Raw genomic sequence first — 13754 nt, 5'->3', positions numbered from 1 at the left:
CCAAACCCAAGGAACTGGAACCTGAAAATGTATTTATCCTTCAAAAGAGAAAATGCATTGAAAATGTCAGCAGCTTAGCCTTTCAGATTACACAGTGAAACATCCCACTTTATCACTTTGATACTTAGATCATGCTSTGAATATCCCTCTTGCTTTGAAATACATTGTAAAATTCCTCTTATATRTATTGTTCATCTGGCTGATATTTTTCCTGTGAGGAACTTGTCTAAATAGACTTGGAATTTTCACACTTTTTCTTGTGAAGTCTGTTGTCTTTGTTTTGTTCTCTCAGATTTGCTTTGTTACCTGAGTGTATTCATCTGCTTGTTCTTCCAGAGTTTCTGGTGTGAGGTTGCCTAGTCCCCTTAGATCTGAACCMAACTGTGCAGTTGTTTTGATGATCAGTAGCTATAGGTAGGCAGTTACGATTAAGCAACTGCATTGTGAAACCTGTAGAGACTTGCAGGCTTGGCTAATCTTCTCTTTAGGGGAAAGGGGAACACAATCCATCCCRAGATGAATGGGCTGTCTGGACAAGAGCCACCAGGAGAGGAGTCAGCAGGACTGAGCAGCATCTGGGAGAGGTGATTCTGGTAGGGGAGATGGTGAGCACTGCTCAAAACAGACCCTGACTCCAGTGCAGGGATGAGCTGCACATTGGATTAATTGGAGGAGTAGCAAGAGATAGAACTGGTGAATGGGGGTTTGAGTACTGAGCGGTGAAAAAGCTGTGTAATTTGTAACCAAGGAACACTGGCACCCTTGTTAAAATGTGTAAAGTTTTGCTGGCTTTGTGGGGTTACACCTAGATCCCCTACTTAGTGCAAACCAGAATAAAGGAATAAAATGTCTCATCTTGGTATGTCTTGGTGAGTGAATTGATACTGCACACCAGATAACCAGCCAGCATCAGGGACAACAATTATCCCTAACAAAAGCCCATCAAATAGAGAAGAAATGTTTAAAAAAGAAGGCAAAAACAACATAAAAACATAGGCTTACCAGATTTTTGATCTGACTGGCCACTCAGTAATTTTTGAAAAATGAATATAGGATAATTGGTAATAATTTTTACTGTGGCACTTCATGAACTCTAATTCATGTAAAAATAAAGCAGAGTATTTTTCTCTGTATCTAGCTCCTGCTAGAGRAAAAAAATACAGAAGCACCTTTACAGTTAAAAATGTGTGTGATTTTTGTTAGGTTTCTTTTTTTATTCTGATCTAGTGAATACATGACTAGGATGCAGTACAAACCACATTGAATGTATGGCAGCAGACCATCTATTTTTGTTTCGTTTTCTGAGAAACAAACAAACCATAACTGTTCATGCCTTAGCATTTCAGATTTCCCAGAAACTGAAGAACTGATCTTAGGGTATGTTTTGTAGTAGAAAACAACACATGAAAACATTCTGGTGAGTCCCTTGGATTCAGATGGAAAGCAGAGTCTGCCTCCCAGTGGAAGAACTTAGGGTGATTGACTTAAACSAGGGGAAAAATGACTGTAGGAATTTGGAGAGTGATAATGAGGCTGTTACACCACTTCTCCAGTAGGCAGAGGTTACTGGTGAAGCTTCGGGCTTCTTCTTTTATGCAGACTTTTTTTCATGCTGTATATGCAGTGGTGTTGATGTTCGTGTTTAAATGCTCTTCCATGTTTAATTTGTATCTGTGGTTTAAAAATCTAGCAGTATGCTGAGGAAATTGGGGGTTTCATCTCTCTCTAACAGTGAGTTTCTCTGAGGCCTTCTCCAGTAGCAAGATACTTCATTCATTAGTTTATTTTTYCTCTGTCACAAACATGAAAACATTTAATTTAGTTTGGCATTAAATGCATCTCTTAAATSCTCTAATAACTGCTTGTGAGAAGGAATGGAAGCAGTGTATTGACAGTATCTCATAAAGTGCCTGAAATGAGTAGGACACTTGTTTGCCATGAATTGTCATATATGTAGTGGGAGGAGAAGGAGATGCAATATGAAACAGTGCTGGTTTGTGTTCTGGTGTAGCCATTACTTTGTTACATGATCTTGAGTAAGTGTTTTTAGCATGCTGCCACCTTCTTGGGAAGTGCTTTCAGGTTTCCTGACAAAGTTGTCACCTTAGAGCTGTGTTGTATTGTTCCTACTAACAGAAGATACATTTGTCAATCCATTAAATATCTAAACTGACTTGAAAAAGTTTTAAAAAAACCTCTTATTTAAGGAAAATAAGTTTTAAAATGTTTTGAATAGAAAAAAWCAAAGATGCGTAATTGCAATGTAGTTTGCATTTTCAGTTTGTTTAATTGGAAGGGTGTTTGTGTCATGGGTGAAAACAGCTTTAGGAGTATTTAAGTGTTGTTCCTGGAGCTCACTGAACCAATTTTGATTTAGTTTTACCTTTCACCTGGAACAAATTTAAACTCAAATTTGTAGCCTGTGCAGTCAGATTGTGCATTGAAGTCATGTAGCTTTTTTTGTGGGGGAAATAAATCTGTTTTGTGATGTCACTTTGGCTTCCCGTTTCTCATATATGTCCCTGTCTTTGTTTCGTTAGGAAGCAGAGATGTGGGAACCTGGGCCCTCTCTGTCCTTCAGTGTGCAGTGATATTTCAGCGGGGCTCGGGTATATGTAGAACAGGTTGGTGTCAAATACAAGTTTTTAACACCCACTTACCATTACCTTTCTAGAATGACTGGATATACCAAGTACCTGCTTATGAGAAAGCAGAGTTCTGAGCCCTGGAGAAATGCCAGTTCCTTCATCTAGTTTAGTTCTGTGCTACCACATTTGTTTTCCTGTTTTCTACCAACACTGATTTTTTTTTCCCACCTTGATATAAATGAGCCTACTAAGAGGAAAAGGAATCTTTTCTAGATAATAACTTCTTCCTTTGTATCAAAATTTAGTTATTACTGTAGAGAGTGTCTCCCTAGGGTAAAAGGACTTCTTTGGTTCATGTAACTTCTACATTTTAGTATCTTAGTGTTTAACAAGGACACAAAAATTTATTTATCCTAATAACATGTCTGCTGGCTGTCTCCTAAGGAAATAGGGGTATCATTTTACAAACGTAGCATTGACATGTGAAGGACATTAATTAAACCCCTTTGTATTTATAGGAATGTGTATTAGCCTATACCCAAAGTTTAAAGGTATTTAAGCTTGTAGCGCTTGAAACCCCCAAGGCTGAGCTCCAAAAAAAGTAAGCAGTGAKATCATTAGTAGGAGAGCAGCAGGTTAATCCCGCAGTCCTCACTCAGCCCTGATCCCTCAGGCTGCTGTGACACCGAGTCACAAGGTGTCTGCTATCACTCTGTGCTCAGCTCGCTCCTTCCACAGCCCAGTGGAGCTCTCATTTGCGATGGATTTTCATTTTGCCAGGCTCCTTCCCCCTCCTCCAGCTCTGCCTTGTCTGTAACTCCTGTCAATTCCTGGTTACTCAGTCTGACTAACAGAAGATTAACATGTTTTGTACTGCTAATTTTCTGTTAGTTTAGGTGCTGCAGTGACTCACGGCAGGCTCAAATGAGTACCAAAGTTGATACAAAGGAAAATCCACCATTCCACTCTGAGGAGAGGGTTTAAACTGGATCAACAAGCTGATCTGACTCACTCCTAKCCTCACAGGCACTCGTGTGTTGGTACAATGGAGGGGAAGAGCGGAATTACCTTTTGGAGATGAACAGTCTGTTTTTATTAGCAGCCCAGCATTAAATCTGCTTGAGCCAAACTGAAATCACACCCTCAGGCCATGCAGTTCATGAGCAACCTTTGCTGCCCCAGCAGTCTGTTAAACTCCTACCTTGGAARCTGGTTTGTTCCAGGTCATAAAGCCTGTTTCCTGGCGGTCTGCGTGTGCCCTCGTGTGCTTTTCAGAAACACACTCATGCAGAGAAGTGCCTGAGTTTAATCGGGACTGGAGTTGAGTTGAGGATTTGCTTATGCTGAAGCGCTGAGTGGGTCGAGTTGTGGGGACAGGAGTGGCAGTGCTGAGGTGGCTCTGGCCACCTGCCCATGTTGTGTTTCCTGGCAGAACAAAGGCAAGCTTTTCAAGAACCTTAGGATTCACCCAGGAGGTGGGTCACAACTGGAGGCTACAGATTATCTGAATAAGGTAGCACAGGATTACCCTACAAATGTGCTTTCAGAGAATGTTTATTGTCTCCACCTCCCGAAGATCTGCCTCCTTTTGAGAGAAGAGCCRTAATCAATAGCAATTTTGGTCTCCCCCTATCCCTCTTTCTGTGTAACCARCAGCAGTTCACAGCATGTGGAGCAGCAGGGAGGGCAAAGTCCAGGGAGAGTCAGGTTGTCTCTTGTTTGTGACCAGGAGTGAGACATCAGGGACTGGGGTGGATGTGGGAATTAATTTCATTCTTATCTGCTTCCTTGAAAGAGTTTTAGAAAAACCTCTGGTAAGTGTGTGCCTGTGTTACAGCCATGCAATCCTCTTCTAGATCTTTCTGTGGCAGAGGCTGTTTAATAACTGTGACAAGCCCTGTGTGCTCATGTGGAGCTGTTGAGGAAAGTCCCTTTGGGTTTGTTCCCGGGGGTTGGTGCTCCCTGGGGGTTTCTGTGCCGAGCATTTCTTTTCCTCCCTGTTGAAAGCAGATGTCCTTTGGGACAGACCCACGGATCTACTCCCAGCTTGGCTCCAGAGAGGTGCTCCTGTTTGTAGCAGCGTTTCAGGTCTGCCTGGTGAAGGGTTTTGTGGATGTTTGAGAGGCTTATGGAAGGTCTCCCTTGTGCTGGAAGTGATGCTGAGACCCAGGCAGCAGCCTGGAAAAGGGTGACTTGGAGGGGTCRGAGGCTGGAAAATCAGCAAGCAGGGGGCAAGGACAGTGTGTGCACTTGTGTGGGAAACCACAGGATCTRTGAGAGGAGTGGTGTCAGGATGGCACCTGGGGATCCCCAGCTCTGGGGATGCAGGAGTGGTGAGAGGAGAGGCTCCTGGAAAGCAGTGAAGSGTCACTTGGGGAGGTGAGGTGGGCCCTTGTGCCCACTCTGCCATTGCTTCCAATTCGGGAGGATGTGCTGAACACCAGTTCTTCTCCAGGGACTCAAGGCATCCATTCCCACCATTCAGTAGGGCTTGCTGGGATTTCTATCCTCTYCATTTCCAGAAATTTCTGAAGCCASTTGTGCTGTACCTGYGAAGAACATCKGTTTTCAAAYAWAAGTGTCCCTTAAACCCATATTGCAAGAGAAACCTTCTGCTTAGGTGGGTCTGTGTTTGGGATTCTCCTCTGTACCGTTCATCGCCTCAGGCTCTGCTTGCTTCATAGTCCAAGGRGTTTGCTTGTGAAGCATAGGTTCTTGATTCTGTGAACATCTGGCTTTCTCTTCTATTTTTACATAGATGACTACATGAGTATTTATAAATGAGTAATAGGGATTTCTTTCTTTTAGGTCTCTTCTTTTTGCAGAGGAGAGGCTTACTTGCTGGGTGTTAGAAGATACTGACAGCCCTTGAGTGAATTTCAGATGTAGTAAAACCCTGCTTCTTCAGGGTTGTTAATGTTACTTTTTAAGTCCAGATGTAAACTGGTAGAGGCCAATTTTTGGTACAGTTAGAAGTCTGTATTATGGGCTTTGTTATACTGAGWACTCCTGTTGTTATATTCTATAATGAAGAGATTGGGCAGTACATGAAGATACTCCATTATTTTGTCCATTAAAGCCTAACCCTGTGAATAAAGTTTTTATCCTTTCTGTGAATATTAATAAATCAGGTTTTTTTGGTTTTTTTTTTCAAGATTTGCTGGTAAGGGAAATTTAATGTATGTTCCTACAACTATAAATTGTTGACCAAAATGTTTTTTAAGGGTATCTTGGAGTCTCTTGRTTTGAGTTTGGTCTTGTTTGATTAGTATGTGTGAAGTCATGGCAGTAAAAAATGGGTCAGTGAGCACACTGGTGCTCAACTCAAGCAGCAAATAGTTAATCCATTGAAACTGGAAAAGATTATCTGTAAGAACTGAATAGCTGTGTAAATAGTAATGTTTGCAGAAAGGTAATAGGTACAGAATGTTTATATTTGTGTATTTTAAATGTGATTTGCTGGCACAGGTTTTCAAGACTTCTTTCTGCAAAGGACAACAAATAAAACAATGTACACTAAAAGCCAGCAGGGAGTTAAAATTTGTCAGGGAGACAAGTACCATGAGCTCCCGAGTTTAACTAAAGCTGTTGCAGGAACCTTTGTTTTAAGGGGCTCAAGTTCGAGCCATTGCTCTGTGTGTGTTATATCTGACTTTATGTTAACTTGGATGTATTGGGCCTAGGCTCTCCAAGGGATAGTGCATCATCAGTTAAGAAAAAGGTTTTATTTATTTATGACAAAATATGRGTGAATAAATGGAGAATGTGTTTTATAATTGCCATATTTAATGGGGATTTTCTGTTTTTAGATTTCATGCAGTTGCCTGTGACAGCTCCTGTTRAGTAAACTGAGACTGGAACATCTTGTATCAGCTCTTGTACCTGTACCTGCCACCATGAGAAGTTGCATAAGGTTTCTTTTTTCTTGTTAATTCATGCTTTTATTGTAATGTAATTGTTATAAGCAGGTCAATTAGTAAACACATTCCTTTAAGGATTTTTTTCTTTCTCATCTAACAAAAGTTTTCTTCTAAAACTAAAGTGTATAACAGTATTAGTATAAGGCCAAATTAGTATATCGGGCCAAATCACTGATTATGTATTAAGCAGGATCAGTTCTGAGAAGTACTGGTTTASTTCTCCTGTCTCATGAATGAGTGTGCTGTTTGCTGCTTCTTTTTGCTGTTGACAAAAGTGTATCAGATTTAACTTGTCACCCTGCTCTTTTCCATTTGGTGACTACCAGAATAACCAGAATTAGATGTAACTGAATGGCTTTTATGTACATGCAGAGCCTTTTGCTCATGCAGATTTTTTCTAAGTTGTATTCTTGTATAAATTAGCAGCTCTTTCACCCAAGATTTAACCAKCTAACCTTTCCTGCATCCCTAGTCAGGGTTTGGGCACTGATTCCTCAAAAACCCCAGCAGGATTATGTGAAACCAGGATGGATGTATGTTCTCTAAGAACCTGAGTGTTTACAGCTACTCTGCAGACCAAACCACTAGGTTAGACTATTACCACGTGTCATGTGTTTTTATTTGTCAGTGATAAAGCAGGAGCTACCTGAAAACAAAATTCCATTGTGGAAAGGCAGTGAACTTTCTCGCTGTGTCATAATCTAATACTTACAAAAACTGCTTAGGATCATGTTCTCTGCTTTCTGTTCCCTGCCCCAAAATGATGGGTTTGCTTATATTCTTTTCATGGTCATATACTTCCAAAATTGTTAAGGTGACAATATACTKTACTTCAATGARATTTTAAAAMCCTKTGTAGCATTTCACTAAACCTTTCAAAGTTTTGTTGTTGTTGGGTACTTATTCTGTTTTTAAAGRTAGAATATTAAACAGCAAACACTGCTTCCCTTTTAGGCCTTTCAAATCTGATATAACTTCGAAAATTTCACTGAAAATTTTAAATTTTGGATTAGTTCTGCAAATTGTTTTTAAATAATGTATTTTCATTTTGACTTTTTAAAATAGCATACATTAAGGTTTGAAATAGCAATTGTTACAGAGAGAAATGCATGAGCAAGCATTGTGTCTTAACGAAAATAGTCTTTTACAGTCATTAAAAGTGGTTTTCTTAATGGAGGTTAAATGACCTTTTGTATAAAATAAAAACAACAGAAAATGTACTGTCATGTTCAGCTACATTGGTTTTGCTTGCTGTAAAATGCAATTGCCTTACAGCTAGCACTCCAGCCTCAAGTTAAGGTGGAGTTTTGCTTCTACATTGTCATCAAAATGATTTTTTTTATTGAATGCTTAATGATCCATTTAGCTGACTGGGTATTCTCCTAGGAATGKCAGTGATAAATCTGTTGGGCATGAAGGCATTTTAAACTGCATCTGCTTTGCTTACCTGGTATTTTCCTCTTCAGCAACATAGCAGGCAAATAAAATGATGTGTTAAAGTGTAACTTCTGTTCCTCAGTTTTACAAGGAAAGAGATGGAGCCTTTGTATTTCCACCAAGGAATTTCCTTTGTGTCATGGCTCAGCTCTCCTTAGAACCATCACCCTACAAAGATACTGGAACTTCTCCTTCTAATTAAATTAGTAGAATATATTTTTCTTTCTTGTTCACAAAGGCACTGCACTTACCCAGTGTCCAATTCCAATGGTAATTACAATTAGTTACAAGCATAGATGCTCTGTAAATATCACAGTCTGAAATCCATTGCCARAATCTTAAGACATTGGCACAGGAACTCTGTCTCTCTTGCTGAAGTTTGCTATCTCCTAATTACAAGATTTTGAAGGGAAAAAAAAATGGAATCTTACTTGGTCTCCAAGACAAGAAATTGCATTTGCAAAAGATTCTTTTTAATATTAAAGAAATCCCATTTTAAGTAAAAAAAATAGTCATAATTTTTAAAATAAACTGTTTTCAATACAAGACTTGAAAGAGCATCCCTTTTGTGAAAGAGTAACTGATATAGTCAGCAATTTACTCAGGGTAAGAGGATGTACATCAGAGCAATGTTCTAGAGCTGGATGCTTGCTTTTCTGAGGCAGGGGGRCAGTCCAAGACATTTCCCTTTAGTCTGCCTTGTTAGAGTGTTCCTTGGACCMTTTCTTGCAATGCAGCATTTTATGAAATGGTGGGGAAAGCACAATTTATGTTTGCAATTCAAAGCAAAGATTTCCAGGTTTGTTGTTTATTACACAAGGGTGAGCCAGAAGAGAGCTTGACATGGGACCTTGGCATGGTTAATGTACAAAGAGTGGAAAAAGTTCCTCTCTCCTGAGGCAGGGATAAAGCTGKTGGGATAACTGCAAAATCACATGGCAGGCTGCTGTTCTGGAAGGGCTCAGWGGCTCTCTAACCAAGGGAAGTTATGAAACCTGGAGAGAATATTTTTTAAACAGGCTTGACTGTTTGTCAGACCGGGAATTTCTTTGGAGCACGAATTTGGAATTTCTTTGCAGTTTGCATAAAGGTATTAAATGACTTGCTTAATTTTTATGTGTAACGGTGTTTGGTTAAATGTTCTCTGCCTRCAAAGCAGAAACAGAAGTTCTCCAGCTTTATAAGGAGAAAAAAGCTGTTTGCCTCCTGGCCTGGGCCAGGCAAAATTCTAGTACAGCATATAACTTTTTGAAAAATGAGTAAACTTTTGCTGTGTGAACTCTGGATTCAGCTTTAAAACAGCTTGTTCTATGCTGCTATCAACRACAGCATAATTTTTCAGGCCTGCAGTAGCTGATTGGCTGGCTTATGATTATTTTCATTAAGTATCCTTCAGTGACAGCCTAAGAACATAAGTCTCCTCAAGCGATTACTGAATTTGCCCTTTAGCCTATTTAAGTTCGTTTGTTTTTTATTTGTCATTGCTTTTTGCCTTTGATCTGAAAATGAAAATATATACACATGCTTTTTTTTTTTTTAAATATTTTAAATCTCTTTCCCCCACTGCTGCTTGTTGTAGTAAGTCCCTACTGTGAAGAGCTCCTATGGTTTATTTGAGTATTTTTCTCTGGGTGCTCTGCAGAATAGACTTTGATGTTGTTTGATTCTTTCATACTGCCTGTAATGATGCCTGTTAACAGTAAAGTTAYAGCAGCTTGTTAAGGAAAAGGATTATTATGAAATACTTTTGCTTGAWGTTTTAGGAAATTTTATATTTTAGGGAAAGATGGAATTAATGTCAATCTATAAATGAAGGATGTTGTATTGATCTGTTCCCAAAAGAACCTGCAGGTCTAAGATTAATGAAGCAAGGTTTCTTTCCATTACTACTGAAGGATCTTGTGTGATTTAAACATTACTTTTTCAACTCAAATTTCTTTTCATTAGGGTTTTCAGAGAGTTAATGGCGAAAAAGTCTGAGAGTGTAAGATATAAGCACAAAATAATACATCTTATGAATGATAATTTACTTAATTTAGAATTGTCAAAAGCTGTGCATCTTCTGCATACATCATTATTAGTTGYTTGATTCATGGTATTGCTTTTAATAAGTTATGTCAATACATTTGAAAGGTTAACTGGGTGAAGTGGATTTGTAGTTTATTATCTACAAAACACTGATTTTTATAGCCAGTGGCTTATTGACTGTTGCAGAAATTCATCTTCAGCCATTATGGCAACTGTCCCTGATTTCCATAAGGATTTCAATTATTTTGTTGATTTATCTTTTTAGTCTTTTAGACACAATGCCATAATTTCTTGACTCCACAGTAGAATACATTAGAAAGTTACATCATCATTGTGGTCATTGGATATGATAGATCATGCTTTTAAAAAAGACAAAGTGAATGACCTGGCATCAACTGAAAAACGTTACACATCTCTTCGTAGTGCTGTTGTTAGGAATTTGGGGATATTTCTAAGGTTTTTTCCAGTATTTACTAAATATTAATTAACTGATTGTCATGTTTGTTGATGTAACAAGTGGGTTGTGAGACTGAAATCATAGGACTGATAGGAAGTCCCTAGGAACAAACCAGCAAAATTCTGTCCCATACAGGGCTTTCCTTGGGTGGATGTCCAGTGTGCCCAGTGCTTGGAAAGCATTTCAACATCCTTAGTGGTTGGGGTTCCCCTGTACAGAGTGGTGACATTGCCTCTGTTCCTAGGGCTTGTTGGGAGGCTGATGATCTACAGTCAGAGGTCATAGGGATTCCTTGTGAGGGTGCACATGGAGGTGCTCTGATGTTGTTGAAGAGSATCTTTTGAATTCTATAATCACAAAACATTTTCAGATAAATACATACCATGCACATGTCATTGTAMTGCAGTCTGTTAAATGGGAGTTCCRCCTCATGTATCAGTGTCTGGTTTAATTTGTGTATGGGGTTCAGACTTCTAACCTCATTTTGKCATAGAAACACCTACTGGGATATGGTGTGTAATATTATGTTTGAAATTGCCCACCTGCCAACCACTGTAGTTTACTACTAACCATTCCTTTTCTCTTTTCAGATCTTTTTGGATCCCTGTCTAGCTGCTYCATGTTTCCAAACTCTCTCTTGTAACATTCTCAAGCAGCAAAAATGAAGTTGAAGCATAACATCAACCCTGTTCTTCTCCAGTTGATAAACTTTATAGTGCTGGTGTACACCCTTGTAACGTACATTCCATGGTACATWCTTTCAGGATCAAAGCAGGCTATAGCAAAAGCCAAGCAGGTTAAAGCCAGACCTGTGAATAACAAGCCTGGAGGTGCATACAGATCTGTTAACAGTCTGCATTGCTTAGCTTCRGTTTTATATCCTGGGTGTGATACACTCGACAAAGTTTTTAAATAYGCTAAAACTAAATATAAGGACAAAAAACTCTTGGGAACACGTGAAATTCTGAAAGAGGAAGATGAAATCCAGCCATCAGGAAAAGTTTTTAAAAAGGTAAGTCTTTTTGCAGTCTGCCTTCAAAAATTTTTTTCCAGAGTATGTTTAATTTCTTATGCAGCACTTCTAGTCCAGTAAAACAAAGCTGGAGAAAAAAATAAATTTCTCTACTTWGATTAAGTAGCTGTGAAAAGAGTTAAATTATGTGATACTTAGTCTTTCATTATTCTGCATTTAAAACAAATCTAAATGTTTTTATGTTCTTGAATAGATATGCTTTTTATGGTTTCAGCCAAAGAAGAAAACACAAATATATTTTAGGTATTTGTTTTTAATATTCAACTGGTGATGTAAGTGGCTTTAAAGGTTTCTCTTCTAAAGTGAATTTAAAARGTCTCTCTTTGTGTTATTCTGAACTGTAATCAGATAAATATGCAAAAATTGCTSAGTGCCAGTACTYAGATGTACCTTTCCAGCAGATTTAGTCATGAATTAAGGATTTGCTGTTCTGTCCTGGGAATTCAGGACTTAAATGAATTTTTTGTTTGGAAAAGGATTGTACAGATTTTATTGGAAGAGTCTTTTTTGCTTTGAGTCTCCTTTYAGGTTAACTGCTCTGCTAATCTGTAATCCTGGTGTGTGTGGGAGATGTGATTTCAGTATCTGACAACAACTCTGCTGTTTCAAGGARCTGAATTTTTATAGGGTATAAAGCTCAAGCCTGTATTGTCTTTTGCTGTTTTGTATTTGTTCAGGCACACTGAAAAATGCACTTTTGCTTGAAGAAGCAAGGCAGAATACTGTAACAGAATATGCATGTTTGTGCATCTCTGTTTGTGTTAAAGGTCTGCATTTCTGTATTAGAAATCATTAAATCCATGATAGATAATTTTTAGTTTAGTTTCCTTGCAGATGAAAAAAAATTCTCTCATACTGCTAGTTTTAATTCTGATAGAGGACTAGAGTATGTTTAAAATAGAAACAACATATGGCAAAGTTTAGTTCTGTTAAAATCTTTATACAAGCTTTAGTTGTTAGTGAAACGTCCTGTGGAGTTAGGTTTTCASTTGGAAGGAAATGCTGGGATGAATGGTTACATGTAATCCTTCATGATGCACATTTTGCTGCCTCATTACCCTATAAAGAAAGTTCATGTACAAAGAAAAGCTTCTGAGCACAAATCAGAATTTTGGCTGCCTGTGATATGTGCCCTGTTTTTTAATCATAATTGCTAATGTAAGACTTAAGAACTTAGGAGTTTTAGCCCTTTCTGTTATGCAAGCAAAGCGTTGTGAATATTGGAAAGCTGAAGAATGTTTGTGTTGATCTACTTAAATTACTTGTTTGTGAGTATTTAGACTTAGAAATTACACAAGTTAGGTAATTTTGTCTAAGCTTGGCACAAGGGTTCATTATGGTTGGTTGCTATACTTGCTGTTGTGCTACTTTGTTCCATGTTGCAGCATTATCACACAAGTCTGCTTTAAATTTTTTCCATTAGGGAATACAGTGTTTCTTAACACCTCTAGCATGTTTTAGCAAGTGAGGAAAATCCGAACATTTCACAAGATACCTTGTTGATTCTAAATGTCAGGGTTCCTATTTGATTTCTATCTTTCATTCTATGCAACTTTTTGTTGCCTGGTTCCCTTTAGCAAAGCTAAAAAACTTGCTGAGGTGTTTGTAGCTCTTCAAAAAGTTGCACAAGTTAAGTCTTGKGACAGGACTACACAAGAACTGCTGYRTGTTTATATATTATATATCTCAAAATAGTAAAATATTCAACTTTTGGTTGTTGGGAGAACTAAGTGTACTGACACTTGTAGCTAAAATTATTTAGATCTTTAAGATCAGATACTACATTAATTTGTTCTGTGAACGGTGATATCCCAGATAGGCTGTAATTTCTTGAATGTTTATGGTAGTGTATTTTTTAAAAAATATTTATTTGTTCCTGTGCAGGTGCCAAAGTCGCAGAAATTCATGGATGTGAATAAAACACAAATATTTGCTTATGCTCTTTTGTTGTATTTCATGTGTGGTTATTTTCTATTTCCTTCTATAGTGTACTTCTCCAATTTCCTTCTCCAATCTCAAGCATACCTAATGTTAATTTCATAAACCATGTATTTAAGTCAGGATAAAATAATGTTGAAAATACCTCTGAGATTAAGATGTAATTAATTGGAAAAATTAATTAATTTAAGCACAGCTTAAATTTTGTGATGCCCAAAGGATGAGCTTTTTCTGCTGGCTGATTATTTTATGTTTTCTTAGTTATAGGTTAAATTGTCAGGTGCTTGCTTTGATCTGTGTTGGTATTTGGATTTTGCTTTATGTGTGTGTGTTCTTTTGTTGGGTTTTTTTTT

General features: G+C 38.1%; 1 protein-coding gene across 3 annotated transcripts in view; it reads left to right on the top strand.

Moving 5' to 3' along the window:
• The window catches only part of ACSL3 (acyl-CoA synthetase long chain family member 3), a 63258-nt gene that overhangs the window by 21241 nt on the left and 28263 nt on the right, over positions 1 to 13754 (top strand). For 2 of the 3 annotated variants that reach the window (XR_008966596.1, XM_057385872.1), the window contains exons 2-3: positions 6398 to 6501; positions 11021 to 11442. Coding sequence is in view for 2 of the 3 variants with exons in the window: in XM_057385872.1 (XP_057241855.1) it covers positions 11092 to 11442 (351 nt within the window). In the remaining variant the exon portion in view is untranslated. The remainder of the gene's footprint in view (positions 1 to 6397; positions 6502 to 11020; positions 11443 to 13754) is intronic. The other variant, XM_057385873.1, reaches the window with a different exon arrangement.

The sequence above is a fragment of the Malurus melanocephalus genome, unplaced genomic scaffold (genome assembly GCF_030028575.1).
Source record: "Malurus melanocephalus ecotype Western Australia unplaced genomic scaffold, MMel_1.1 scaffold_884, whole genome shotgun sequence".
NCBI classification, from domain to species: Eukaryota; Metazoa; Chordata; class Aves; order Passeriformes; family Maluridae; genus Malurus; species Malurus melanocephalus.
Note: the sequence above shows the minus strand (reverse complement) of the source record. Positions and strands in the feature narration are given on the sequence as shown.